Here is a 27,750-nt window from a genome sequence, read left to right as displayed (position 1 = left end):
TTGAAAGACCACAGCTAGGTGGGTCTGAATCCTGAATCGGAGTGTTAGTAGTGGCAGGTGTCGTGGCCTTTTCCTCCAAAAAGTCACTTCTCTTAATACATTAAGAAACAAACCTTTTAATTCGTATAAAACTAAATTTAGTCTCCTCTTTCATTATTAAATTTTTATGTATAGAACGCTTCAGTTTGTTTTGACCAAACGGTACCATCATATTCGGTCAAATGAGAAAAACATATAAACAGAGAGTCATAAATGTTTTATTAGTTTTCCGAATTGCAACCCTATTACTTTTCATTTCATTAAATTCATAATCGTTTCGTTGTATTTAATGATGACGCGAATTAATTCATATGCAATACGATTTTTTAAATATTTATTTTACTCCCTATAAGTAGAAAGTTATTGGCATTGTATAATATTCTGTAATGATCGTGGATCACTTCGGAAGACAGTTACTTTATAATTCTCTATTTATAAAATATTTTCTTTCCTTATTTTCCATCACAGATGGAATAGTGCAGTTTGACGGAAACAAACTGAAACACCTTATTTATATTTTTAGTGCCTAATTTTGTCCTATTTGCAACGTGAACGAGTTAGTCATTATTTCAGTGTTTATGTAGTATATAAAAGGAAAATACAACGAAGGAATCATAAGTACAAAAGCTCGGAATTCATACGTAAGTACATAAGTGAATATAAGCAACTTAAATCTTTAATAAGTAAATACCAGAAATTTAAGATCAGTAAACCAATATAGAAATCTGTTTTACCGTGCCACTGAGAGAGTAACACACCATTTAGAGGAGGGAAAAGGATATTATGCTCTGTTTCACAATGTGACAACGTTGTACGATGCGTCGCAACGTTCCACTGTTGCAATTGGCTGCCCACCGAAATACATGGTCAGAAGCGGACTACCTCAAAGAGCTCTTATTTCATAAATCAAAGTATAGGAAGGTTAAAGATGGCGACATAAAGATTGTGTAATAAATAGATGACAAGAAGATTAAGAGTAGATGGAATAGGTGTCTCAAACGCATAGTTACATACTTGGAGACATTAAAATGTATTAATTCTCTATAGGCCCGTGTGGCTTTGAAATCACACACGTAGTAATATATCGATAACTTGTTGATTTATTTAATTTTTACCACAAACTGGTGAATGAAATTAAGTAAATAATTAACTTAAGCTTTTATACGTACACATGTAAACGTTCTACGTCGTTATAATTCCTCAGTAACAAAGTATATTCGTTTTAATAAAGTGATTAAAATTACTGAATATATCGCTAGTTTGTATGTAAAAGTTGATATCTGTTAATTTCACAAAATATAAGCCGCATTATAGAGGATTACAATGAATCTTATATTTATTTTTATAATGCAGATAATATCAAAATAAATTCTACGATAACTATGTGTATTAATTTTTGAAAAAGTATTGCGTAATTCTAATTCTTAACATTTTCATCAATACTTTAATTTTTTAATGCAATGAAAATTTCCAATTCTATCAGATTTAGAAGTCTTAAACTATAAACGAATGATCAGTAAGACAATGAGATATTTAAATATTATTTAGATTGAAGTTTTCTTACAATAAATTGATACCTACTATAAATTATAATGTTCGTATTTGACATAATAGACTTTAAAGGTTTTTAGGATATAAATGTGAATTTTTGTGGAATGTGTAGCTATACTCAGTAGTAATTAAGGCAAAGAGTTTAAACAGGAACATGGAAATAAGTATTTTGTTGGTTGTGTGATAATATAGAAAAATATCCAAGGATAGAATAATAGACAAATTTTTTCATAATCCAAACTATATAACTTTTAAATGTAATTATATAAGTCTGAATTTATTAATTAATGCATCTTATCATCTACTAGGGAAAAGTATATTTTTTTAAGAAAAATTTTAAGTTTATTGGCGAATAAGCCTTTGCATTCAGACTGAGAAATATACTTTTAAACATTAAATCTGAGAATGTTATACATAGAGCTACGGAGAAACATGAGTTGGTAACCTTTATCATACAGAGTGAGTCACTTGTGTTAAAAACTATTATCTTGGAAATACGCAAAGAATACGCAAAGAACATTTAAAAGGAAATTTAAAAAATTTGAAAGTCAGCGAAGTTATATGGATTTTAAAGATTGTTGTCACTAGACGTATTTATCATCGTGTAAACTTCAAACGCGTTTCTCAAAAAATTATTTTTCATTCTGGTTGAACAAATGTCTCAAAAACTAATTAACCGATTTGAATAATTTTTTCTAAGTTAAAGAATATACTTTTCCTCGGGTAGTGAACCTTTAATGTTTTAAGATTTAGCATATGTATTAATTTTTGAACGATGTAAAATGATTAAAAACTTGTTAAAAATATTTTTAACTTCAAAGTTCTTAAAAAAGGTATTACATTTTTTTACTCTTTTAGGTTCAATGCCTTAGACGTTTTATGCATTTTAAGAATATTTTTGAGTTTCTCGTCTCAGATTTATATTGCGTATTATTTATATATTATGCATTTTCTCATTTTTCTTGTGCGGTTTATACATGTGAGCATTTTCCTGTGCGCATTTTTCGTGTGCGCTTCTTTTTAAATATGGTAATTATACTTGACAATATTAAATAATATTGGCAATTCACAGTACTTCACATAATTGTGATACCTGTTATTCATTAATGTACTGTTAAACTATCTCAACTTTTATATGTATAAATACGATATAACACGTGATAGTAGAAGTCTTATAATATTATACACGCGTATAAAAATGTGCTAAATCGCATACATGTAGCAAATCAATAGTTAATTTGCAGTATCTATGCAATTAAGTTTCTTTTAAGATATTAATTTCAATTTTTATCAGTACTTAAAACATACATATGTAAATATAAGTAGGGACGTTACTATGTAGGTTAATTAACTCTATGACACACTACTCATAAATAAATTTCTATAAATAAAACATTAAACATAATTATTTAAAACAAAATTTTTAAGTGTCGAAGTAATTCATTTAATAAAATGCATTACTTCATACAACAGATTGTTTATTTAATACTGTACTCACCTTAAATCCTTTGTACCAGTCTTTTATAGCCGTTTCATCGTATCTCGTATGCGACTTTAAGAAATCCATATCCTCCTTGCTCAACTTGTCTTTGCTCCCAAAGCAACCCATTTTGTAATCTATAAAAATAAATAATACATATATATATTATTATTATTAAAATACAGCTACTACCATATAGTTTGAACAAAATTTTTACATGAATCCATTACAAATTACTTAGGCTTAGGATTACTCTATTACCTTATTATTTTTGTTTTGAAAATTGAATAACATTGAATAATTGAACAATTTTTAAACCATCATTAATGTTTTTGCGTATTTCAGATGTTTTAACTGTTGTTAATTTGAAATTTCCTTAATAATAAGTACAATTTGTTTTAAATGTTTTTTCATACTTTAAATATCATAGAAGGTGGAGTGACAAATTGTTTTAGATTCTATTTATATATGAGAGAATTAAATATATGAATAATGTATGTAAAACTTACAAATATTATTTTACATATGCAATGCTAGTTTGAACGTCTCATAAGTTTGAAAGAAGTGTTGAAATATACTTGGTATTTTTAAAAGAGTTGTTTTGAATGAAAATGTACAACGTGTTTACTGGCTTCCTGAAAAACTTTGCAAGGATCAAATACGTAACATAAATTTCCTAACGTGCACTAAAATAACAGAGAAAAGTAGGTTGGTTTTCAAGAGAATAAACTTACATAATACTGTGCACTACATGATGGCAAATTATTATATGTATAGGTTGTACAAATTTCTCGCAAATTAATGAAACATCAAAAAACAAGAGCAGGTGTAACAAATAACGCAATACCATATTTCGAAAATATCGTTACAAATATACGATGTATTTCATTGTTGTTTCATTATGATGTCAGTACGTTCTATGATTAAAAACAAGGGACAAAATTTAATATTATATATATTGTATATTAATATTATTATTATATATTAGCACAATATTAAAAGGCCGTAAATGCTGTATGAAAAAGTTATAATGATAGAGACAATAGCAATAGACTCAATTTATTAACGATATTATTTTGCATTGACAAGAACACTTTGGATAGAAACTTCAGTAAAGATGACTAATCATTTATAATTTTGATGTTTCTATAAAAATTTTGTATAGAATTTTTAATAAAACTTTACGACTCCATGTTTGTCTGACATTTTTGTTCTTATTTTAACTCTATTTAGCGCAATAAAACTGAAGCATCTTATATATTTTCCAATTGATTTTATACAATACTTCATCACTGATTTTTATAAAATGTATACGTTGTCTTCTGTTCTTTTCAAAATTAGTTGTTGCTTACAATTAGTATAGGATGTATACTATACATGTTCAGTGTGAAACAAAAAGAAACCGTATAACATCTGATTAAATTGTAACGTTTTTTATTTATGTTTGTATGAAAAATTAGAAAGTAGAGAACTACTATCGTGACCTTTTGGCCTGAAACTTGCTTCAGCGGAAAGTTATTGTAGTGGCGCATTGTCTCTAAAGATCAGCTAACGGGAAGCCACCATAGTGACGCGTAGCGGGTAAAGGGTTAATCATCCATCAAATATCTCTGCATCTAAGGCAAGCTGTGCTGGTAGCTTTACTGATGAATTCACCAACAAATCCAGGACGAAACATTTTTCCGTTTTTCCCTTTTGATTTCTCCCTCGTTTTCTCCCGTATTTTCACATTTTTTATTAGAAGCGTCAAAAGTGTATTCTTCACAACAAAATGAAAGTATTATATACATATGTTTAATATTAGAGAATTTGGTTTAAGTGAGGATGAATTAGTATACGAATTCATGTTATTATATGAATCAATATCAACAGAATTTTCCGAAAAACAATATTTACGAAGATTGAAATTCGTCAAAATGTCAGGTTCCTTAAGTTTGGCGTTCAATAATTTCAATGTATTACTTTACACTTAAATATGAAGATACTAGCAGATTGTCTGCGGCATTTATATTTAATACTTAATTGCAATACTGTTTACTTGATATAATTATTGCCGCTGCATACGAACGTCAGTAAGTAATAAGTGAAATTAAAACATAAAAATTATACCTTTTGGTCTTATGAGAGATGTGGTAATATAGTTCTTGTTCGTGCTTTTATGTTATTCAACTATAAGTAGGGCTCAGAAGTCAATCAGTGCAAGTCACATTTTCGTTTCACGTAGTTTGAAAGGGTTTATATTGTTAAAAGTTTTAGTTGTTAAACCAACTAGGTCATTACTTGCGAAATTATATCTTAAGTACCAAAGTAGTAACGTAATTGCATTATTAACTGACAGTTTTAAAATAGAAACATTTCTGAAATGTTTAAAATGGAAATGTGACTTGAATTGTTTGACACCTAAGCTGTCCATATGAAATGTAATTATTGAATACCGTGGTATTACAAAAAATCTATTAATATCGTCTTTGATGTAAAATCGTCAACATTTACATTCTTATAAATTTGAGAAAGAATTGTATAAATGTATGTAAATACCTGTATTAACTTTGAACGATAAAATCTCTACTTTTACAATTTTATGTTCATTTTATACTAGAAAACGGGATGGAAAATCAAACTGTTTTTTTTCTCAACAACTTTATAAATTTGTATGTCTTTATAGAATATAAAATTTGAGTTTCAACTGAGACTGACATGGATTTCAAGATTGCAATCTCTTTCTTTTCAAAAGTATTTACAGCTTAATGTACTGAATTCCGATTTTTTTAACGAAGTTCTAACAATTAAAATATTGACAATTTTTTATTGGAGAATTGGGTAATCGTTTAATTTGGCAGATCAATACTTGTATATTACGAAGCTACTTTGTATTTAATGCGCTTCTTACGTATTAAGAACTTTTTACGAAATTATTTTATTTTGAATGTACATAAAAAATAAAAAGAATAAAAAGAATTGTTAATCTCAACAAAATTTTTAAATTTTTTGTTTCTTAAAAATATTAAGAGACGTGATTTTTCAAATGTTATTGTGATTCATATTAATATATGTGACTATAAGTATATACTTACAATTCTAAACAGTCGCATGGTATAATTACTAGTGAATACTCAAGTAACAGATCAAATAAACTTTTAATAATTTTTGACAGATTGCTTTCTTAAACTTATTGCATATCATAGATTCCACAAAAATAACATGGAGATACAAACGCCAGAAGAGATTATAATATATCTTTAATTTGTTTCCAACAAATTAATCTATATATATACATACAAAGAAAAAAGGAAAATAAAAGGCATCACCTATATAACTTTATGGTTCTTATGTATCGTTCTTATTTATTTATCTATGTTCATTTTAACTGTGTAAATATTGAAGCATTCATTCCTACTGTTATTTTTTTAATGGGAAAACAAAAGTCGTAGTTTAGCAAATAAGTAAATAAATAATTATAAACCGTATATGCGTTTAAACACGGTTACGGAGTATTTCTGCATACAAAATGTAGAGATAAGGCTTACAGTTTTGCTTCTGGAACATCCTGTGCTTTAACAACAGGCAGATTAAAATGACTCGGCAACTGCCGAGCGATGGATAAAACGGGCACTAGAACTCTGGATGAGGATGTGGTTTTATAATCTGAGGAGACGAGATGCAGCTAAGCCTTAAATTATGAGAGCCACGAAAGAGGGTGCACATACGTAAGTGGTTGCGACTGTCAAAAGAAGAAACATGACACAAACGTAAGTGCACTTCTTTTCTTTGTCTACGTTAACCGCTACCGCCTATTGTGCTCATTAGCTGAAACAAGAGTTTGTGTTCAAAATACATTTCTGTTCAAGTAAATCTTTCTCAATGATGACTATAGTGATAAGGCGATTGCGGATCTTTATGCAAATTCAAATGTTTAAAAACTAATTAGAAAAACGGAATTATGACAGAAAACGGTTTTTCTATTGTAAATAGATTTTCAAATTTCTTTCGAGTGCATGAAAATCCGTAGTTTAACCCCTTGCCATTTCTTTCTCAGCTCTGATCGTTAAGACTACTTTGTCTTTTAACAATTTATTGGAAAAAGAGGAAAATTCTAGACATATTCTACGCCTATGTTTCCTTTTAAGTATAATAATTGATTACTGAAGAATAATATTTACTTTAGATTCGAATGAATTGAGTAATAATTATCTTTGTTAAATCATGTTGCAAATCTTCACTACGAGTCTGGCACGTTGTTATAAGGCAAGGGGTTAATTACAAATTAATCATTTTTTTATCAAAGGAGAAATGCATACTGTCGCTATGAACAGAAAATACCCTCCAAATAAAAAATTTAATTCGACGGAATAAGAGATTAAATGTTTCTTTCAATTAGAAAGAGAAGTTTTTTCTTGTAAATAAAATTGTATACATCGTTTATTACTGAATTAAACAAAAGGGCTATCTTTTAAACTTCTCATACAATGGTTTGGCTAGATTTAGAATTTAAGAATCGGTATAATAATACTAACACCAATTTTGAATATTTTTGCACGGTTTAAAGTAGAAGCTTAATGATCCCAAAATTGCATGAAATGGATAAAGTAGGTTAAGCTCAAAGTAGATTATGTAGATTTATTTATTAATGACATTTCGTAATTACAAGAAATACAATAAACTGTGAAAAGGTACATAATTAAACAATGTATGTATTCATTTTATTTTTAATTTAACAGAACCTTCAATAAGGAACATTTAATTCTTTTTAGAAACTTCTGAACAGTTAACAGATAGGTAAGTATGTGAAAAGATGTTTCTTATCATAAGTGAAGAAAGAATTAGTGAAAGAGTTATAAAAAGCACAGATGACGGGTAAAAAGAGAATAGATAGAGACGAACAGAAACGAAGTGCGATAAAAGAAAGTTGCAGCAGAAGTAAAAGAAAAAGAAAATTGAGGTCAGTAGTTGTCACGTTCTGGAAAAATAACATTTGTTTGCCATCGTTTCAATCGTTTATCTGTAAAAACAGTTTCTCATTAGATACATTTCTGTTTTTTTAAATTCATATCTTTATAATATTTTTCGACATCTGTTAATATTCAACAATAGGTATATAACGCAGTGTGAAGATGTTGGCACACAGTCAATGAAAGAGATAGAATTAAGGTCTGAACACGTCAGTTTTTATATCCAATTTGCAGAACAATGCCGGCATAATTCCTTGCCATTGATAGACATTCACGAGTTCAACACGATGAAGTAGCACTTTCATCATTTTTTAATTAACTTTTCATGTATTCTTTACCTTGAAAGAGAAATTTCTGCCACAATCGAGAATGTCGAGAATGTCGATTTTCTCTTCCTTTACGATGTAATCAATTAAAAATTAGAATCAATACACTGTCTACAATGAAATTGACTAAAAGAATTTCTTTTATTCTCTTAAGGGATTGTTAATTTGATATTAATTTCTCTTTAAAGAAACAGTTGTCAGCAAGTACTTTTATATGAATTTCTTTATGAAACATCTAAAAATGTATCATTCAATATCAGCAGTATTTTCGCAAGTATTCGCATACTCGATACAAGAATGAGAAAATTGCAAGGTTTTGTCTCCGTTATCAAGTTATTAGTGATTGAAATTCAATAATAATAGTGTATGAGGTCAGTCTTTGTATTTCGCACATTACATTTTAGTCCGTGATCATAATGATCTATCTGACGCACGTTCTTCTCGGCAATTCATCATAATTTCAAGTCCTTTAATTGATATAAAAATATGGGAAATATTAAAAAGTAATATTGAATTTATTACTTTTTATAAGTAATGTTAGAATATTGAAAATATTATATTATTGAAAAAATTGGAACACATTATCTAGTAATAATTACTTTATAGGTATTATTCTTAAATTTAAAAGCAAATTATTCTTGACAAAATAAGAATTTGATTACATAAACAAAAATTGAATAAACAAAATGGTACTAAGAAAGGGAAAACGTGACTGTACAATTGGAATAAGTAATCAGGAGATAAAAAGATTATATTAATCATATACAGTCATAAAGGGAGTCAAATGCAATCATACTTACAGACTAGACGGTCAGACTATTTATGAAGGGTAGTATGAAGTTAGAGTTAAGGGTAAGAAAGGGAAAGGGCAAAATGAAAAATTTTTTAAAATAAGGAAGATAGTAAGAGAAACAATTTGAAGATGAATATGGAGTAGATACCTTCATAGAAAAATACTCAAGTAAAGAAAAATTAAGAATCTATAAACATTAAAGAAAATTAGAATCTAATATAGATTTTTAATTAATTATTACAAGTAAATTTTTAAAAAGTACATTTACATAAAATGTTAAACAGTTACATACCATTCGGTATAAAGATAACACAACCCGAGTCACGATGTACAAGATCTTCGATTACGTATACTATATGCACACATTATTTCCAAGGAAATGATTTCATATGTTAGAAAGATAAAATTCAAGACTGTTGAATCTTTATTCTCAATTTATACAAAACTTTGATTGTATTACAGCAATCTCTTAACAAAGACAGATTTTTATCTCAGGATTATGATTTAGAAATACGATATCAAATTTATCAAAAAGTTCTGTAGAAAACCTATTAATGACATATTAATATTTACGTAATAGAATTTTCAAACAAGAAAGGTGTATACGTTTTCGATAATGACTTTTATTCGTGCACATATGATGGTGCATTTTTTTTGTAAATTAAACATTTATATGATTCATAAAATAACACAAGATATACATGCATCAATATTAAAAGTAACAGCATTCATTTTCAATATATTTCAACCACCTATCTAGTAATTTTCTAATCTCATGTCGGTAAAATAATGGGAGCTCCCTTTTTACATTTTTTTCGATGCCTTCTTTTGTTTAGGAGAGGGAATCGGCCAAGTGATGCTGGAACGATCGGAATAGGTGACAGTTGGATAAAGCTAGGTTCAGTAAGTACGTCATATGCGGCAAAATTTCTCAACCCCATGATTGGCTGAGCTCCAGCGTTCCTTTCACCGTATGCGGCTATACATTATCATGCAACAAAATCACTTTTCTTTTTTCACGCTTTGAAAATGACTCTTTTTCTATAAGCGTGTTACTTACACGTTTCAGTTGTTTCTGACTGTTTGACCAGGCGGAAACAATTTGTAATGCACGTCATCCTTCTGATCCCACCAAAAGAAGCAATAACTTTTCAGACAAATTGACGTTCAAACAATTAATGTTGATGATTTGCCGAGCTTAACTCATAATTTCTTTTTTGTGAGTTGATATATGAGAACACATTACTCATTTCTCATCAGAAGTAATGATTTTGTGTAAACAGTCGTTTTTCTTAAACTTGCTCAATAGAGATAGAGTCACTAAGAGACGCTTGTCCTTGGCTTCTTAAGTCTAGAATCAGAGAGTTCGAAGGCTTCCCAACACCTCAATAGAAATAACGTATCATAAACCCACATGCAGGTCAGAGCTCAAGGGAGCGAGTTTGAAACGGTTCTTGAAATATCTCATCGAAATCCTCTCAAATTTTGTTTGGACAATTTTCCAGAAACCGCCGAAACAAGTGTTAATCGGTTAAGGAGAACTTCTCTCTACGAAGGAAAACCAGGCTGTAAAGGGAGAATTCAGCTTCTTTCAGAGTTTAGAAAAAATTAAAAGCTACTTGCTCGCAAGTTCTCACCAAAGAAATAGAGTGCAGGAAGAAGCATATACTTCTTAAGAGTCAATAAAGTTCGGTAATACAATACAGTCATACAGAGTCTTTTTATCCCTACATCAGAGAGGTGGTTCTTCGAAACAAGTAATAAACTATGTTTAATCGCTACTGTGATTCCTTGCGATGAAATCGGATTGACAATTACTTATTTTTGTTTCACGGGTAGTGCCAACTCACGTCCAATATAACTTGAGAAATTGAAGTTTTCTCCACTCTAAATTATTGCGAACAACGCAAGTACTGATGTCGAGTGGTATGCAGCGGAACCATTCGAAGTTGTTTGTTCGAAAACTGGTGAGGAGCTGTTTGATATTATTTGCGTGAGCATTACAGCGGAATTGATTTTTTTTCAACCTCGGAGACGCAGAGGCATCACTCAATGCCCTTCAAAAAGACGTCGCTTAGCCTAGATTCTGAGGACACTGATTGGCTGATGCGCATTTTCGGCAAGAAAGCTAACACACCGGAGAAATCGATGGAAGACCAACTATTCGCCTCTCATGTTAGTGCCGTCGACCTGAGACGTAAAAGTGCACAAGGGGCAAGGGGACTCTACCACTCACGGCGCTAGGATTTCGGCGTGCGCGAATAATGACTATGCATTGACAACCCAGCGTCGTGAGTGGTAGAGTCCCCTTGCCCACGTGCACTTTTACGTCTCAGGCCGGCGGCGCTAACGTAAGAGACGAATACTACCTTCCATACTTAACCACTCCGAAAATCGTCGACAACTTGCGGCGACCCAAGGCTACGAAACTGTCGCTGTATTACCCGTACGAGGGGTTAACGAAATACTATTTTCAACTGGAGATATATCTGTCTCCGCTGTTCGATATCTTTTGCTAAGTGAAGAAGCAACATACTGCGGACTTCTTTGTCTAGTTACGGTAATAAAACGACATTTCTTGAGCTAAGACGGAAAGTGGCGTAGAGTTTCGTATGATTTTTGGGGTAATTTCACGTGCGAACGACCACCGCACTATGAGGTACTCTTCAGCTGAGAAGTGTTGGCGGCTATTCTTCCAGGAGAGCAATCAGGGAGGGAAGGGGACTCTTCCACTCACGATATTCGGGTCGCCACGGGTTTCGACGCATGGTCATCATTGGTGCGCAGCAATAACACAGGATGGAAACGAGACCCAATGCGACGGAGTAAGACGGAACTATAGAGAACTGTCTTTTCTATATGTAGATCTGTCTCATTCTGTCGCATTTGGTCTCGCTTCCGTTCTGTGTTATTGCTGCGCACCAATGATGTCTATGCGTCGAAACTCGTGGCGACCCGAATATCGTGAGTGGTAGAGTACCCTGGTCTCCCTGATTGTTCGCCACGAAGAATAGCTGCCAGCACTTCTCAGTCGGAGAGTACCTATTTACTTCTCAAACACGGTAAAAATATGTTCAAAATGAAATCGTGTGTATAAGGCTTATTTAGTAGAATTTGGTGCTGCTTTTAGTATCATTTGAAAAAACAAAGTCTACTCTTTAATACAGGATAAGAATTGAGTGCCACTATCTACAACTGTAGTAACTACAATAATTCTTATTCAACGTAGCTTGCGGTATGTTACGCGTTCTTCGCACATGTATGGAATTTTTAAATTTTGAGACTTATTTGGTAGAATTCAACGTTGTTTTTGGTATTACTGGAAAAGATAAAGTTTAATCTTTAATATAAAACAACAATTGATTGATATTGTCCACAACTGTAGTAGCTACAGCAATTTTTATTTATACTGACACTCGCGGTCCATCATGCTCTCTTCGCAGATGTACAGGTTTTTAATATTAAGGAGCATATACAAGAATTCAGTATTGTTCTGGTATTATTGAAAAGAGAAAATCCATATTCTGTATTAAGGAATAAGAATTTTGTACTATTTGTGATAATTACTAGAATAGAAATAAAAATTGCTTTAACTACCATAGTTGCGGATAATAGCACTCAACCTTTTTTCTTGACTAAAGAATGTCTTTGATCTTTCGAATAATACCAAAAACAAGCCTAAATTTTCCTAAATATTTCTTAAAATCAACAACTCCGTGTACCTATATAAGGAGCGCATGACGCACTGCGATAGTCATTATAAATAAAAATTGTTGTAGCTATTTCAGTAGCAGTTAATAACTGCTAGTTTCTTTTTATATTAATCTATTTTCAAGGATACTGGCACATATGTATATATTTGATTTTGGTTTAACATTAAAGTTCATCAAACAGACATTTACTTTTCTTCATATATTTTTTCTAACTGCCTCCGTTCGTCTTCGTATTGTTCAATTCGTATCAGTTTGAATAACATAAAGTACTGTCAAACGGAAATTAAAATCATCTTTGCCTGTTCTCAAAAAGAATTCGTTTCAGAAGGGGTTAACTTTTTGTACCGAGAGATTTTAATATTGTATTTAAAATGACGCCACAAAGGAACCAGGCGAGTGTAAAGAGTTAAAGGTTAGACATCGCCCTTTCTAGCGATACCGGGCAGAACACACTAAACCCTACTAAATTCGTTTTTAAAATTGAGACTGAAAATCAAACTTGTTAAGTAACATATAATTAGAAAAATATTTATGATATCAAAATGAAAATTGGTAAGATTCAAATACGTATATAGTACACTCAGTCCTATTTGGAATTATTTAACGTTGAAAAAGCAATAAAATTGTAATTGATCATTTTATTATTTTAGTCTTTTCGAAATTATCTTCTTTAAAGCTGCGTAGCCGCGTTAATTATTAACAAATATGAAAAGAATCATAGCATACTAAGACTTAAATATTTATTTAGCTATGTGTAGATATACTGTTTGTGGTTTTAGAGATACTTATGAAAAAGAACTTTGTACTACGTTCAAATGCCTGTCTACCTCTGAGCTTGGGACCAGGTATATACTAATCAGTAAGCTCTAGAACTTTGCTCTCACGCTTTAATAAACGGCATATTGTACAGTAATTGAGAGTTCGCTGAAAGTAATCAGAAATTCGAGTGATTTCAACAATTCAATTCTTTTTCTGTGACTATCATTCCGATTGAGTTAGAGTGTTAATGTTTGACGCAATGTGTATTTTTTTTTTTTATAAGCTACCGAACAATTCATCGTTAGTTTATTGAATCATATATACATATTTTGCACTTTTGACATTGAAAAGGATAATTGAAGAATTACAGTTTCAGAAGAATTTAGCATTGTTATTAAAAATAAAACCAGAAATTATGAATTAGAATCAGGAAAAACATTCAGTTTAAAGAACCTATCTCAATGAACTGTTTGACAATATCAGACATAATACTGATACTAATGCGTATTAGGAATTATGTTATCTGTACATTCATAATCTAATTGATCAGTGATAGAGAGATTACACAATTAAATATTAATCAGTAATAGTAGTTTAGTATTTAGCCTCATAGAATAGTGCTCTCTGGGACCGGCGTGGTTAATATGCTTCAAAGCTCCTTCATGTTCCATTGCTAATAATGTAACGATGGTGGTGACATAATGGTAGTGGAAATCAGAAAGCTTAGTGACTAATACGTCAGTGCAAACGACAGTAACTCAGATAACGATGTTATATGCAATTCTTTAATTTGCTTAAATTCACAAAAGCTTGAATTAATCGTAAATAAATCTGAAATGAAATATTGGTATAAACATGTATTTCTGTTGAAAAGGGATTGTTTAATTTTAAGTATTTTATAAATATTAATATTAAGCGTAAATAAAAATGTTGGAACAAAAATTTAACAATTTTCTTTACAATCAATTCCAAGTTTACCATCTTTTTTTAACTGTCAACTAAATGGTTCTCACTAATATTATTTAGATTACCGGAAGTATGTACTTCTTATCTGGGCTTCTTGCCAAGTTAAAGTCGTTATCAAACCAATGAATGTTGCATATCGTATACAGAAAAAATTGGAATCCTTCCTATATCTTTAATTAAAAAACCATTTAAAGATGGCCATATTTAAATGTTTATTTGGCCGTTATAACCTTTTAAATGTTTTTATTCGATTAGCTTTCAATAATCTTCAACTTTGCAGTTTTACTTCTTTATACAGGAGAAAGTTAATTTATCATTACGATCACTTTACCATTTTTCATTTGGTTTATAGTATTAAGGCAATAGATACGATTTTATTAAGAATAACTTCGATATCAATATCTGATTTGCAAATAATAATTGTAGCTAATAATTTACTTTAACATTTCTCTAATTGTTCCGTCCTATACGGAACACCGTAAGTAGAGATTTTCGAAGTTTCGTTTATGACATGGACGGGATAGACAGTTAAGTTCGTATTTATTCTTATTTAATACTTTTGAGTTTTATTTACCACAATCGATATGGTTACCGTTCCGACAGCAAACATTTATTTTAGTCAACTTGGATAGCATACAATAGTCATGGAATTTTGTCTGCTTCGTCTTAATAACCGACCAGGTCATAAACTCGGAATTTCCGCAGGGTTGGCCAAACATGTGTATACCGGTCCTTACAGACAAATTTCAACCTGCAGGAAATCTCCGCAAGCCAGCGAACCTTCGAGAAACCCCCCACACGCACATTGCCCCCACCCCACTCGGAAAGGGGATGGCTAAAAGGCGTTAGTTAGAAAATAGCAAGGATGCTTCGATTGGCGTAAAAAAAAAGAGAACCTCTCATACAATCCAACACGAGGTGTTGACGTCGGAGACGAGAAGACACTTGGACACTTCTCACTAACCGCTGGTACAGTCAACTTCCCACAATCCAATTTTCACCACTTAGTGTGATAGTCACCGAAGATACAGTCCATTCAATACATACACCACAAGATTTCATCCAACGAAGTTCATTCGCGTTGTTTAATCGTCGCTAAAGTAATTGTCGACGCTGCGACGCACCTACACTAATAAATATTTGTTTTCGTTATTTATGAAATTATTGTTTCAATATCTATATTATTCGTTGATCAGTGCTCTTATGGTCGATGTCCTCTCTTAGAGCAATTCGTATCATGAAACGTTGCAGGATTTCGGCCGATGGGATTAATTTGCATTATGCGTATAATCGCTATACGTATTACCTACGGATTGATTCGCTGCCGCGTTAGGGCTTAACAATCAGCGGTTAGTAAGTTCAATGCATGTAATCGATTTCATAACCATCCCGATTCCTATCGTGTTCATTCAAATAAACAGTGAAAATTGATTATATAAAATAAATTGAAATTAACCAACAATTCTATTGGTGTACAATTTTCCGGAATATGTTGGGAAAAAGAAATAAAAGACGTTTAGCGTGTTCATTGTTAATTTATGCATAACTTGTTACTTTTATGTATATTTTTATAAGCTCCATTTTTCTGTAAAAAATAAAAAAAAACTTGTCATTTGTATGCTATGCAACTTTTCGAATCCAGTTAGATATTAGTTATTGACCAAATTATTAATTCAATTACTATGTACTTTTTTATTCTGTCAACATTTTAACATTTTTTAAGCAGGCATAAATGTTTAATTTGGACAATGTACTTTAAAATTTCATTTTGCCGATATACTCGGAGCTCACCGATCTTGATGATTTTTAAATATGTTATTGGAGGCATGACTTAGAACTTTTTCCGTTATATGTTACTTTTGAAAGGCTTACTTAAGTAAAGATACATGTATTCTAAATTATTTTCGTCAATCTTCACAAATATACAGAAGTATACATTACATATGTGTTTACATGTAAAACCTCACATTTTCCGTGTCTGAAATAAAGAAGTTGTAAACAGTATAAATTAATTTTCATTTATTTATTGCAATTAATATTTATTAATTCTGTGTTTGCAATGAATGTAGATGCAGAATGAATACATTATTAGTATACAATTGGCGCTGAATTAACTTCTTCGAAAATTCACATAGGAACTACGATTGAGATTTAATGTTCGAGACAACGAAAACGTGTAATTTATTATATACAATACAGTATAAAGATAATTCTGTACTGATGAAAATATGATTACAAATAATGTAGTAATAACGTAGTGATGTTGTAAAGGTAATATAAAATTAATTACAATGTAAAAGATATACCATTTGATGTATTTAAAAATGAATGAATAAAAAGAACACGACCTGTGAAAAGAAATGAAAAACATTTTCAGCAGCATTTGAACTGCAAAGTCCTCCCAACGGATTCCTATCAAACCACTGTGGTCATCGGAGAATTCCAAGCGTTTAATCCTCCAACCGAGAGCAATTTTCCGATTCTTCTCTCGAGAAACATCAGTGAAATTTATAGATTGCATTGCTTTATTATACGAATTTTTTTGTGAAATACAAAAACATTGTAAAAATAATTGGGGATAGAGAAAATATGTTTATTATTAAACGTGTTTCTAACTATAAGTGTGCTATACTTGCAAATAAGGTTCAGTATATAAACCAACGTTAGAATTTTTAAAAAATTCAATACGACGTAGATTGATTTTTTTGGTTTAGTGAAAGATTATTAGAACGGTCAAAAACTTTTTCTTTTTCCACCACCTCTCTCTTCAGAAAGACTACCCCTACTAATATCTATATTATCTGATAATCTGTATAACTATTACAACTTCAATAAATGAAAATGATTTATGAAATAGGGGGGTTACTTTATTTGTAAATATATATGGAAGCATCCCATTCCCGGACATATTTTTGCAAATATCTGGAAAACTAAGGTCGATTGGAGAAAGAGAAAAGTTGTTTAGAATGATGATCTTGACAACATATACCAAGGACATCAAAATCGGCGAGGAATCAGTGTTATAAATAATTAGCGAAAGGTATACAGCTTGTTCATGTTCGTCCTTTGTTTACATTTCCTTCGTACACACTCGCCTGGTTTTTTTAGATTTTTTGTTAAGCCATAGGTGGCCGTAATGACGCGTGGTGTATTTTGCTTTCACGCAAGCTTCTTCACTTGTGGTCTAACGGTTTCATGACCCGTATTTGTTTTAAAGGGGATTTAAAAAGCTTCATTACGTGAACAAGGCGCAGTGTAAATGGCAATTTCCAAGACTGGTTTACTTGTAAACAAAAGATATGTTTAGAAGCAAGATACCAAACAGGGCAGTTGATGTTTTCGTTTTTATTCCACATGTCTTCTTCAGTTTCACCTTCACTTCTGTGAGACATAATTATGAGCAGGATCAAATTCAATGTTGATAAATCCTTATGAATTTCAGTCAATTTCAGTATAATATTCACTTTATACATTTTGAACATCACTTAAAAGCTATAATGTTTCAATAAATATAATTAGACTGTATTAATTTTAAATCAGCTGGTTTCAAACTATAAAATTAATTAGTAATCACATGTTTTGAAAACATCTACTTACAAGTACGTATAATAGATTGACGTTTAAATAAGTCGAACTTTAAACCCCTTGTCTTACAATAATGTGTCATACTCGTGGTGAATATTTTAAACAGAATTTAATAAGTATAAATATTACTTGATTCTGTTGAATTCAAATAAAATATTATTCTTCTGTTATCAATTATTATACTTTAGGGGAGACATGGACATAAAATATGCCTAGAGTTTGTTTCTTTTTCTTCATAAATTATCAATGACAAAATAGTCGTATTGATCATAGTTGAGAAATATATCATAGGGCAAGGGGTTAATAAGTACCTAATCGAATTTTAAAAATTATAATTCTCCAGCAGGTTAAAGTAAGAACTGCATATAATGCTTATACAGTGAAACTGCGTTTATCTTGATCTCGTTAATCTGGATTTTTGGTTTATCCGGATTATAAAACATAATCGCTGTCTGTGTTTTTGCTATATCCATTATTGTTAATACGTGTACTGAGTCTACAATTAATGTGTTTGATTCGTCACTCTTTACAAGTTCTTTTTTACAGTATCCTAATTGAAATCGAATTTATACTTATGTAGATAGATCTTTTGCTTTATAATGTAAAAGTAGATATATAAAATGTGGAATACATATTAAAATTCATTTGTTTCATTTATGTCCTTCACAGATTTGTATGATTATCCGAATTTTCGGTGATCCAAATTAGACCCGATTCCGTTTAAGCTGGTTGAATGAGATTCCACTGTACCTGTATTCGTTCATTACATTTTTAATAATTTACAAACAATATTTTATTTGCAATACTTGTTTTTATTATATTTCTCGTTTTACTGATGACCTGATAAAAATATGATAATTTTGTGTGTTTAAAAGTGTTCTTTTTAAGAATACACACGCTGTCATTATCCAAATATTTCACGTTGCAAAATGTATACATACCTTAAACTATATGCTATTACTTAAATCATACAGCTTCTAACAATTTACGAAAAGCATATTAGAAATCTCATTAATTGCACATAAAATAAAATAAATATACCATTACGTTGACTTTTTCTTCATTTTTAAAAATTTTTGTGAAATATTTATTTAATGTAGTCAAGATCTATCAATTTTCCTTTCAGCAGAAAGTGTTTCGTTATATATTCACATAAGTAAAGAAAATATGAAAGAAAGATTTTTTCAGTATTTCATCGGAGCATAAAATTTAAATTAAGTTTTATAAAATTATGAATTGCACACATTGATCTACAACTTCCTGCCATCTCTTGGTATGCTTATTTATAGTATTCTTTCATTCGTCATAATTTCTGTAATCATATTAACAAGAAAAATGAGAAGATTTTTAACCAAGTCAATAATATTTGAAGTCCTCTTTATACACATGGGCTCCCGTATTTTGCACCAGGGTTAATTAAAAATGTTCTCATCTAGGTCGCAGTTATCTCGCAAGTTACGAAAGAAAATTGCGTTTTGGTAACGGATTATGTTCTGAAAAATTAAAATTTTTCATTACTTGCGTCACCACTTGTGATTATGAGGTGGAACGTTATATTTAACAATATGTCGAGTGCACCATTTGCAAATGAAACTGGTCGCAAGTTGCAAAACAATTGGATTTTCGTTTTTCGCGAACAGTTTTATTTATTAGCTTAGTAACTTCGATATTTTTAAACAATCGTTGATTATGTCTACATATATTTATAGACAGGTGGTGACAACATTTACATGAGAATGGTTTTGTTTCATAATATTATAGAACAAAGCTACTAAGACTGTGAACATTTATAGACATTTGTAGACATTGTTTGTAGCTCAGTGATAATAATTCCGTGCTTTGATGTAAATCATTTCAGTATTTATGTTAGAATAAATATTTAAAAATAGTTTTTTTCAAAGATTTGTTAGGTAGCATGTAGTCATACACAATACCGAGTGGTGAACAATTAAACGACATTGAAAAGCAACGAATAATTCATTCGAGAAGTTGTGAGAAAACCCACCAAGAAATTAAAACTTTAATTAGTAGACCGAAAAGTTTTGTAATACATTTTTTGACACATGAGCTAGAAAATTATAGAAAAAAACAAACAGCGGACGTATTCTAAAGGTAATTTTGAAAACTGGAGTTTTATCGTAAAAAATTGTAACTTGATTTAATTTGAAATGTAACTTCATTTCAATACTGCTCACATGATTTAAGGAAAAAAATATTAATCACATCATGGGGACTTTGGTAAGGATTAACGATAATTCGGTTTACGTTTAGAAAAGGGCTTAAAGGTGATATTATTTTTCTAACCAGAAAAATGGACGCAATAAAATATCAAGAGATGTTATATCATCTTTCACAGCCATTTATAACTGTAACGAAAGATAAAAACCCAATTTTTCAATAAGATAACGCTTCCGCACATATCGCCCCGACGACAAAAAAGTGGCTTCGAGACTTCGGGATAACATAGATTTACTACCTTACTAGCACGCAGCTCTGATTTAAGCCAAATAGAAAATCTACGGAAAATTTTGGTAAGAGTTAGGTTATTACAAACACTAAAAAACAAAGGAAAATCCATTAAATATTAAATGAAATGGTATTATTAAAATTAATGTTGAGTTTGAATTTACATAATTCCGGTATCAGTAGAAAAGAATGCACGAGTTATGGACTTTGAGTATTCGTGTGCGTAGAATGTACTTAAAAATGCGGATGAAAAATAATGTATCGTGCGTTGTTCAAAAGATGGCATCTAGGACGGCACAGGTGCAAGAGGGATATTCTACTATGTACATTGTGTGACACGAAGAATGTAATATGTGTGACCATTTTGGAAAATGGCACGCTGAAACTGTAAATGTGTAAGATGAAGGGCGGGTCTTCTACGGTGACTAATCAGGACTGCATTCAATCTCTCAGAGATAAAAAAAGTTCTTTGGAAGGAATGCGTATTTGATCGTGACTGGTCAGGATGGAAAAAGACCATCTCATTGTCTTACGTATTTTCGGCCGGGATTGAAAACTGTTATGATATTGGTTTCGGTTCGTGAAACGGTTATTAAGAACCGAAATAAGTTTCAACTGTTATTCGGTATATCTGTTTTGAGCTATATCGGTTTCGATTCCGGTTCTTCAGAACCGATATTACATCGGTCAAACCATCAAATAAAATTTTCTTCTGTTTTTTTAAATGTTATTGTTATAATTTTTTGGTTAAAAAGAAATCAACGTCAAACGGATACTTCGCGTAACTGGTGGGACGGATATACATGCTTCTTTTTTCACTACGCAACGTTTATTGTGAAACAGTTCTTCATAAGGTACCCAACTTTTAAATGATTTGAAGTTATACAGTCAAATCACTTATCTACTTCCTCTTTAGCTATATATTTTGTTTATAGTTTTGATCGATTACGTGTAACTGTATTGATAAATAGCAAATTAGTATCAAAAATAAGTTGAGAGCAGATAAGATCTGACCAATTTGGCTCACATTCTTTTCAGAGTTCATCTCCTGCACAACGAAGAGTACTTAATTTTTCATATAAAATCTAATAAGTTGCTGATATCAAATTCTGAATCATTGAAAACTAACAGTTAAAAACGGATGTGTGCGTAAAGGAATTAGAAATCCCGAGGGAAGTGGAGGTATGTAGGGGGGGGGGGGGAGGGAGAGCAGAAACACGCTCATATACAGGGAGGTATATAACATAATGTAATGAGCGGTCGATACGCGGTCCGCATAAAGAGAGTTTTGAGAAAGGAGGCGGCTTTTCGATGAGTTGCTTTGTCAGGCAACACTTTCATACTCCACGTCCGTAGGAAGGTATTCGGATAATTCGTGACTGGGTTAAGGATTCGTCCACTGCGGTATGGCGGCGTGAAATCAACAGTCGGGTAGTTTGCTTTGTGTGTTTCTTCCATACCATAAATTATGCAACGTATAATAAAACTTGTTTCGTTTTGCTTCGGACGAGTGAAATTATGTAAAACCTACCATGAAGTGTCCTAAATAGCGGGTCTTCGTGCAAGTTCACATTTTTATGGATTGATATACGAAGGTAAGTGTAACTACCTGGAGATTTATCTTACCTCTTCAAAATTTTACTTGCTCGGAAGGTTCCATGTGCAAAGAATGTACAATCTAAAGTATAACGAGTAAAAACCTACTTAATATTCAAAGTACAAAGCAGTTACAGTGGATTTTGATTTACAGTTAAGATGGCGCGATTGTTACAGCAAGCACATGAATAAATGAATTTATTTAATAATTTCCCACAAAAATATCTTTAGCAATATCTTAATTATTACGTTACTAATTTTTATTAAACACACTTATTCGTCACATCGTGATCATATATTTTACATGTACCAAATTTATACATTTGAAATGTTTTCAAATAAATTAGTAAAGCGCCATATTAAACTTCAGTTATATCAAATATCAGTGATGCCCTGCAGTGAAAATTTGAGAATATTGCGGACTGCGAGGAATTACTTAATAATAAATACTTTTTAGTGATTATAGTTTTTAAAGAATTTGTATAACTCTCCATAGTTAAGTTTGTATCAATAGTTAATTATTTTCGTAACAATTTCCTTTGAAAAATACAGTTGCCCACTTTAAAAATACTAAAATGTTAAGAAACTTTGCTATTGTTGCCAAAATTATTTTATCATTTTTTTGTAATTAAAATTTATTTCGAATATTTGACACTAAACCATTTCTAAGTTAAATGCTTTAACAGTGTAATAACACTGCATACAAGCTGCATAGTGTGTTCAATTTAATTTAAAGTTCATAATTTCATAATTAATAACCACCCTTCAGTTCAATGGTGGGTGGCAAATATCATTACTTGGGTACTGTCCTTTAAATACTGTAATTATTTTTGAAATACAAGCTGTCACCTCACCTAAATTCCATTGAGCTTTCCTTGCGGGATTCTTTAAAGAATGGAATGTATTCACAACCTTTTATTTCAATCGACGATATGAAAAAACAGATAGGACAAGATAGGACAAATTGTTCACATGTAAGCGCCACAAAATTTAACACCGTGAAAAGTGTAAAAATACGCGCAAGAAGGTATGAAGCAATGATGGGAAAAAATAAATATTTCAGAACGTATTGAGCTCTTCATCTATTGTAGCTTCACAGTTTTATTCAAAATGACAGGGAAAAATCTATTCATGCAAAAAATCGTAAGTCGCATCCAAAAAACGAATACAATTGCACTTTGCAACTTCGCTGATACATTTTATAAAAACTTTGCATTGCATATTGAAAGAGCTTACTAAACCATGCAACATTCTCTTCAACAATTTTGTTCTATCTTCAATAGCAATTTAAATAATTATAGCCTGGTCTAGTTAGTAGGTACATCCGGTATTGCTTAAGACAAAAAGACAAAAGAATAACGAAATCAATTCACAAAAAATGTTGTTTAAAATACGCGTAAGACTTTAATAGAATTTATATGGAAAATAGATCTGAGAAAAATGTTCGATACGTATTTTTTTCTAAACAACCATTTATACAGAAAAAGTAAAGTATGTAAGCCCTCAAAGTTCAAGATTCAATACGTATTTATTGAAATATCTGGAAAAGTAGAGCAAATTGTTTTCAAAACATATGACTTTAAATGACAAATTCAAGACGCAAAGATCAATATGTTATTGAAACAAATAAATTTACAATATAATTTATGAAATTCAAACTGTGTGATCATTTTTCTTGTTGAGTGTTGAACGGTTTTCATAAAAATGTTTCCTTAATAGTGCATTTGAACAGTTTTTAAGCTCATTTTCAGTATTCTTTCACACCTGTGTTCACACTTTACTTTTAACATCCTAACGAGCACTGCTAACCAACATTATACATCGATTTTCCAGTAACTTGTACGAGGCATTGGATCCTGAAATTCGATGTTAGTAAAAATATTAGATCATTCTATAAGTAATGTCATTTTTTAATGCTAATTTATAGTGAAAAAAATTAATAATTTACGTTTTTTTTCAATCATCGACTTGTTGACCATCGTTGTGTGTGACCTTTTTTTTGTTTCTTGATTAACTTTTTAATGTCATTTTCGATACCATTAAGAAATATCTTAAAACGTAAGATAAAAGATGACATTATTTGTGAAAGACATAATATTTTCCTGGTTATTATCAAGATAATTCTAAATGACAAAACAGTGCAAATTTTGACTAATGCACTGGCGGTTAATGGTAATATAGACACATTATATCTCTAGTGTACAGTTTGGAGTACAATATAATTAAAATAATGAGTGTTTCAATACAGATTGCGACAAGAGCAATAATATGCAGTATTATTATTAACTCAATTAAAATAACTGAGATGCATTGTTATGCTCATATCGTATCAATAAAAATACGTAAAATAAGAAAGTATGAAGTTAATATTGCTAACATTATGAAATTCCTTATAGATACGCGAAATTACTAAATCACGTACAGTAATAACAGTTATTTTTCTGATAAATGCGGTATTACATTTTTCTTTGTTATTCTCCTTCGACTGAATTTATCGTTTTTAATGCGAACAATTGCAATTTTATTTTCTTAAAATATATTTCATTGGTTCTGGTCAATATTTTAACGATACATCGAAACACAATGTGTTCAGAATCTAAAACAACTTTTATTATGTTAATATCATGATTTAGTTTTACTGTATAGAAAAAGTTATTACAGCAAAACATGGAAGAGAAAAATAAGAATATAAATATAATATGAGTTAGGAGTATGGAATTTTATATTTTTATCGCTAATCAGATCGAAGAGCTAGGAAAATCAAACATTTGACCTCTTACAAATTGGTGTTTCTTTTGTAATAAATTAATGAATCAATAATGATAAATGTTAATGTGTCGGTAACATGTCGCATTAGAAACCATATCTGTGTGTGGTAACGGACGACGATGAAACACCGTGAAACGCGACGTAAATGTAGGTCGTAATTAACACAACGCACACATCAAGAGATCCCGTTCCACTGTAAAGACGACACCGATCTATGTTAATGGAATTGCGCCTGTTTACTTAGCTATTTGCAGGATTAAGCTCTTACCCAGGGGATTAATGATGCATCCGGTAAACAGATATATTTTTAATCACTGAGAGAACATTACAACGATGGAAATATCAACCAATACCATGACATACGCGAAAACAGTCAGTTTCTAATTGATTATAGGCTCATTTCTTACCGGGATATGTAACAATTCAAGTGTGAACATGTTTTCAAAGATATTGTTTTCAAATGTATATTTCAAAACATATTATTTTTATAAATCATTTTATGGAAAACAAAAGCCATGAAAATTGTAGTAAATATTATAAAGGCTACAAAATAAAGGGAAACAAGTTAAATGATATTTTTTTTTAGTAGAAACAGAAACACAAGGAAAGACAAAAATTGAAAAATTGCATGATCGGATAATATAGGGATTGATGTAAAATTAAATGAACGAAAGCAAACGCAGAATTTAAAATCTGGTTATTTGATTGGTTCTCGGTACGGTTAGTGTTAATTTGATATGAAAAATAGCAAATGTTGTTATTTATTTAAAAATAGTAACTATTGTTTAAACCGTTATGATATTTTGTAGTTAACTGTTACCAATCGAAAGAGCATAAGATTTCCTATAAAATTTTCCTAAAATATGTAGAATTTGTGTATTTACGTTGCCTGCAAAAAAGTAAGGCTTACATATTGGAATAGAAGGTAGCAAGTAATAATTGAAAATATAGAACAGTTTTTAAGATATGTAGTCAATGATATGTAGGTATCTAGTGTTATTTTTTATAATTGTAATTCATAATATGTAAATATAATTTTTCTATATTTTCAACTGTAAATTCGTGCCTTTCATCAGGAAAAATTAGGTTATATGTCAGGAACGTTCTACTAACGTCACAAGTCGTGATTGAGGAATACTTAAACTTTTTCCAATATCGTGCTGTAATTTCGTTTAGTTCTCTAATAGCTGAATCGTTCAGGGTGTTACTAAGTTTGGATAGTGCTTCAAATCTCGAATACTTTTGGAGAAGATATTTGGTTCCCACTTTTCTTTATAATCAGTAAACACAAATTTTTGCTTTTGGATAATATTTACGATTAACTTCGGAAATTATTTTAACATTAATTCGCTTCTCTTCTAATTTCTGATCATTTAACAAACGATAAATAAATATTCTAATTTTTATTATTCCAAATTTCTTGAATTTATTGAATATTATGTAGTGTACAACATGTACGAAATGAAAAAATACATTTTTTGAAGAATCTAATTATAAAATAAATTTCCGTTAAAATCTCATTTCCTTGCCTTAAAAATATACCTATAACGATATCTGCATTTTCTATGCTACAATCAAAACTTAAAATTAAAATTCCGTTGATTGCTTTCTATAATTATTTACAATTGTAAATCTCAAGATCGACCGGATTAATATTAGCTAAATTAATATTGGGCAATAATTTCAATATTGTAAAGTGAGTAATTGTAACTTTAAAAAACGTGCTAATGTCACTAAATACAGCATTATGCAATTGACGTATATTTTTGAAAGCCAAGTATTTCGAATGTTACGCAGGAATAATTTTGATGAATGATCCTCGGAGACTGTTTTCGAACTACCAAATCGCTGGTTTCTGAACGAGTGGTTTGTTACTGAATGCACCGTCCTTTTATGGTTTTCGAATGAATGTTTCGCTAGTTTACAGACGAATGATCTCATATACATTCTACGAGAACAGGTAATGCAGTCCATGAACTTCTTGTTTTCATAATGTCAGAAGGTCGTGCATGTACCAAGTCACATCACATATTTTTATACAGAGCACTTGATTACGATGGGACACAAAAAAAGCTCACGATACAATTTACACTCCACACATGCCACGATACAATCCGAATCGGCGGGAACCGGATGAAGAAGAAGAAATAAACAAGGAACCAACGAAATACCACGACTCATAAGTACTATTTACAGTGCGTTACTGACGTGAACCCAGCTGGCCAGTGGCTTCAAATTGTAGAGGGGCAAGAGGAGACGTCCACTCGCGGCGCTTGGTCCAATACTAATGGCGGAATTAGTTTCGGCACGTCTTTGTTACTGGTAAACCCCAAACTGAGGTGGAGCGTGTTGCCGAATCCCCTTACCCCTATTCACTGTTGAGCCAGAGGCCGGCTTGACTCACGTAACTCACTCTTTATACCTCTCACGATAGCTCCATCGGTCACCCAGCTAAAAGTTCGCAGGGGTAAGGGGATTTTTCCACTCACATCATTGGTGGGCAACCATAACACAAGATGGAAGCGAGATCGAATGAGACGGTATGAGACGAAACTATAGAAAAGAAAATTTTCTATAATTCCGTTTCATTCCGTTGTATTTGATCTCCCTTTCGTCCTTTGTTGTTGCCGCGCACCAATGACGATCATGCGTTGAAAGCCAAGAGGGTCCGAGCACTGGCAGAGTCCCCTTGCCCCTGTGCACTTTTAGCTTGGTGGTCGATGGAGCTAACACGAGAGACGTATACATGGTTTGTCTA

At 31.1% G+C, this 27,750-nt stretch overlaps 2 protein-coding genes across 8 annotated transcripts in view; both read right to left on the bottom strand.

Moving 5' to 3' along the window:
- The window catches only part of Nca (neurocalcin homolog), a 484,597-nt gene that overhangs the window by 70,363 nt on the left and 386,484 nt on the right, over positions 1 to 27,750 (bottom strand). The gene's annotated exons all lie outside the window — the stretch shown is intronic.
- LOC116435237 (neuronal calcium sensor 2) overlaps positions 1 to 27,750 on the bottom strand; it is a 158,400-nt gene that overhangs the window by 42,491 nt on the left and 88,159 nt on the right. For all 6 annotated transcript variants that reach the window (XM_076372098.1, XM_031994626.2, XM_076372097.1 and 3 more), the window contains one exon: positions 3,089 to 3,207. In XM_076372098.1, coding sequence (XP_076228213.1) covers positions 3,089 to 3,199 — 111 coding nt within the window. In that variant the 5' untranslated portion in view covers positions 3,200 to 3,207. The remainder of the gene's footprint in view (positions 1 to 3,088; positions 3,208 to 27,750) is intronic.

This window comes from Nomia melanderi, chromosome 11 (genome assembly GCF_051020985.1).
Source record: "Nomia melanderi isolate GNS246 chromosome 11, iyNomMela1, whole genome shotgun sequence".
NCBI lineage: Eukaryota > Metazoa > Arthropoda > Insecta > Hymenoptera > Halictidae > Nomia > Nomia melanderi.
This window is presented reverse-complemented; position numbering and strand designations above follow the sequence as displayed.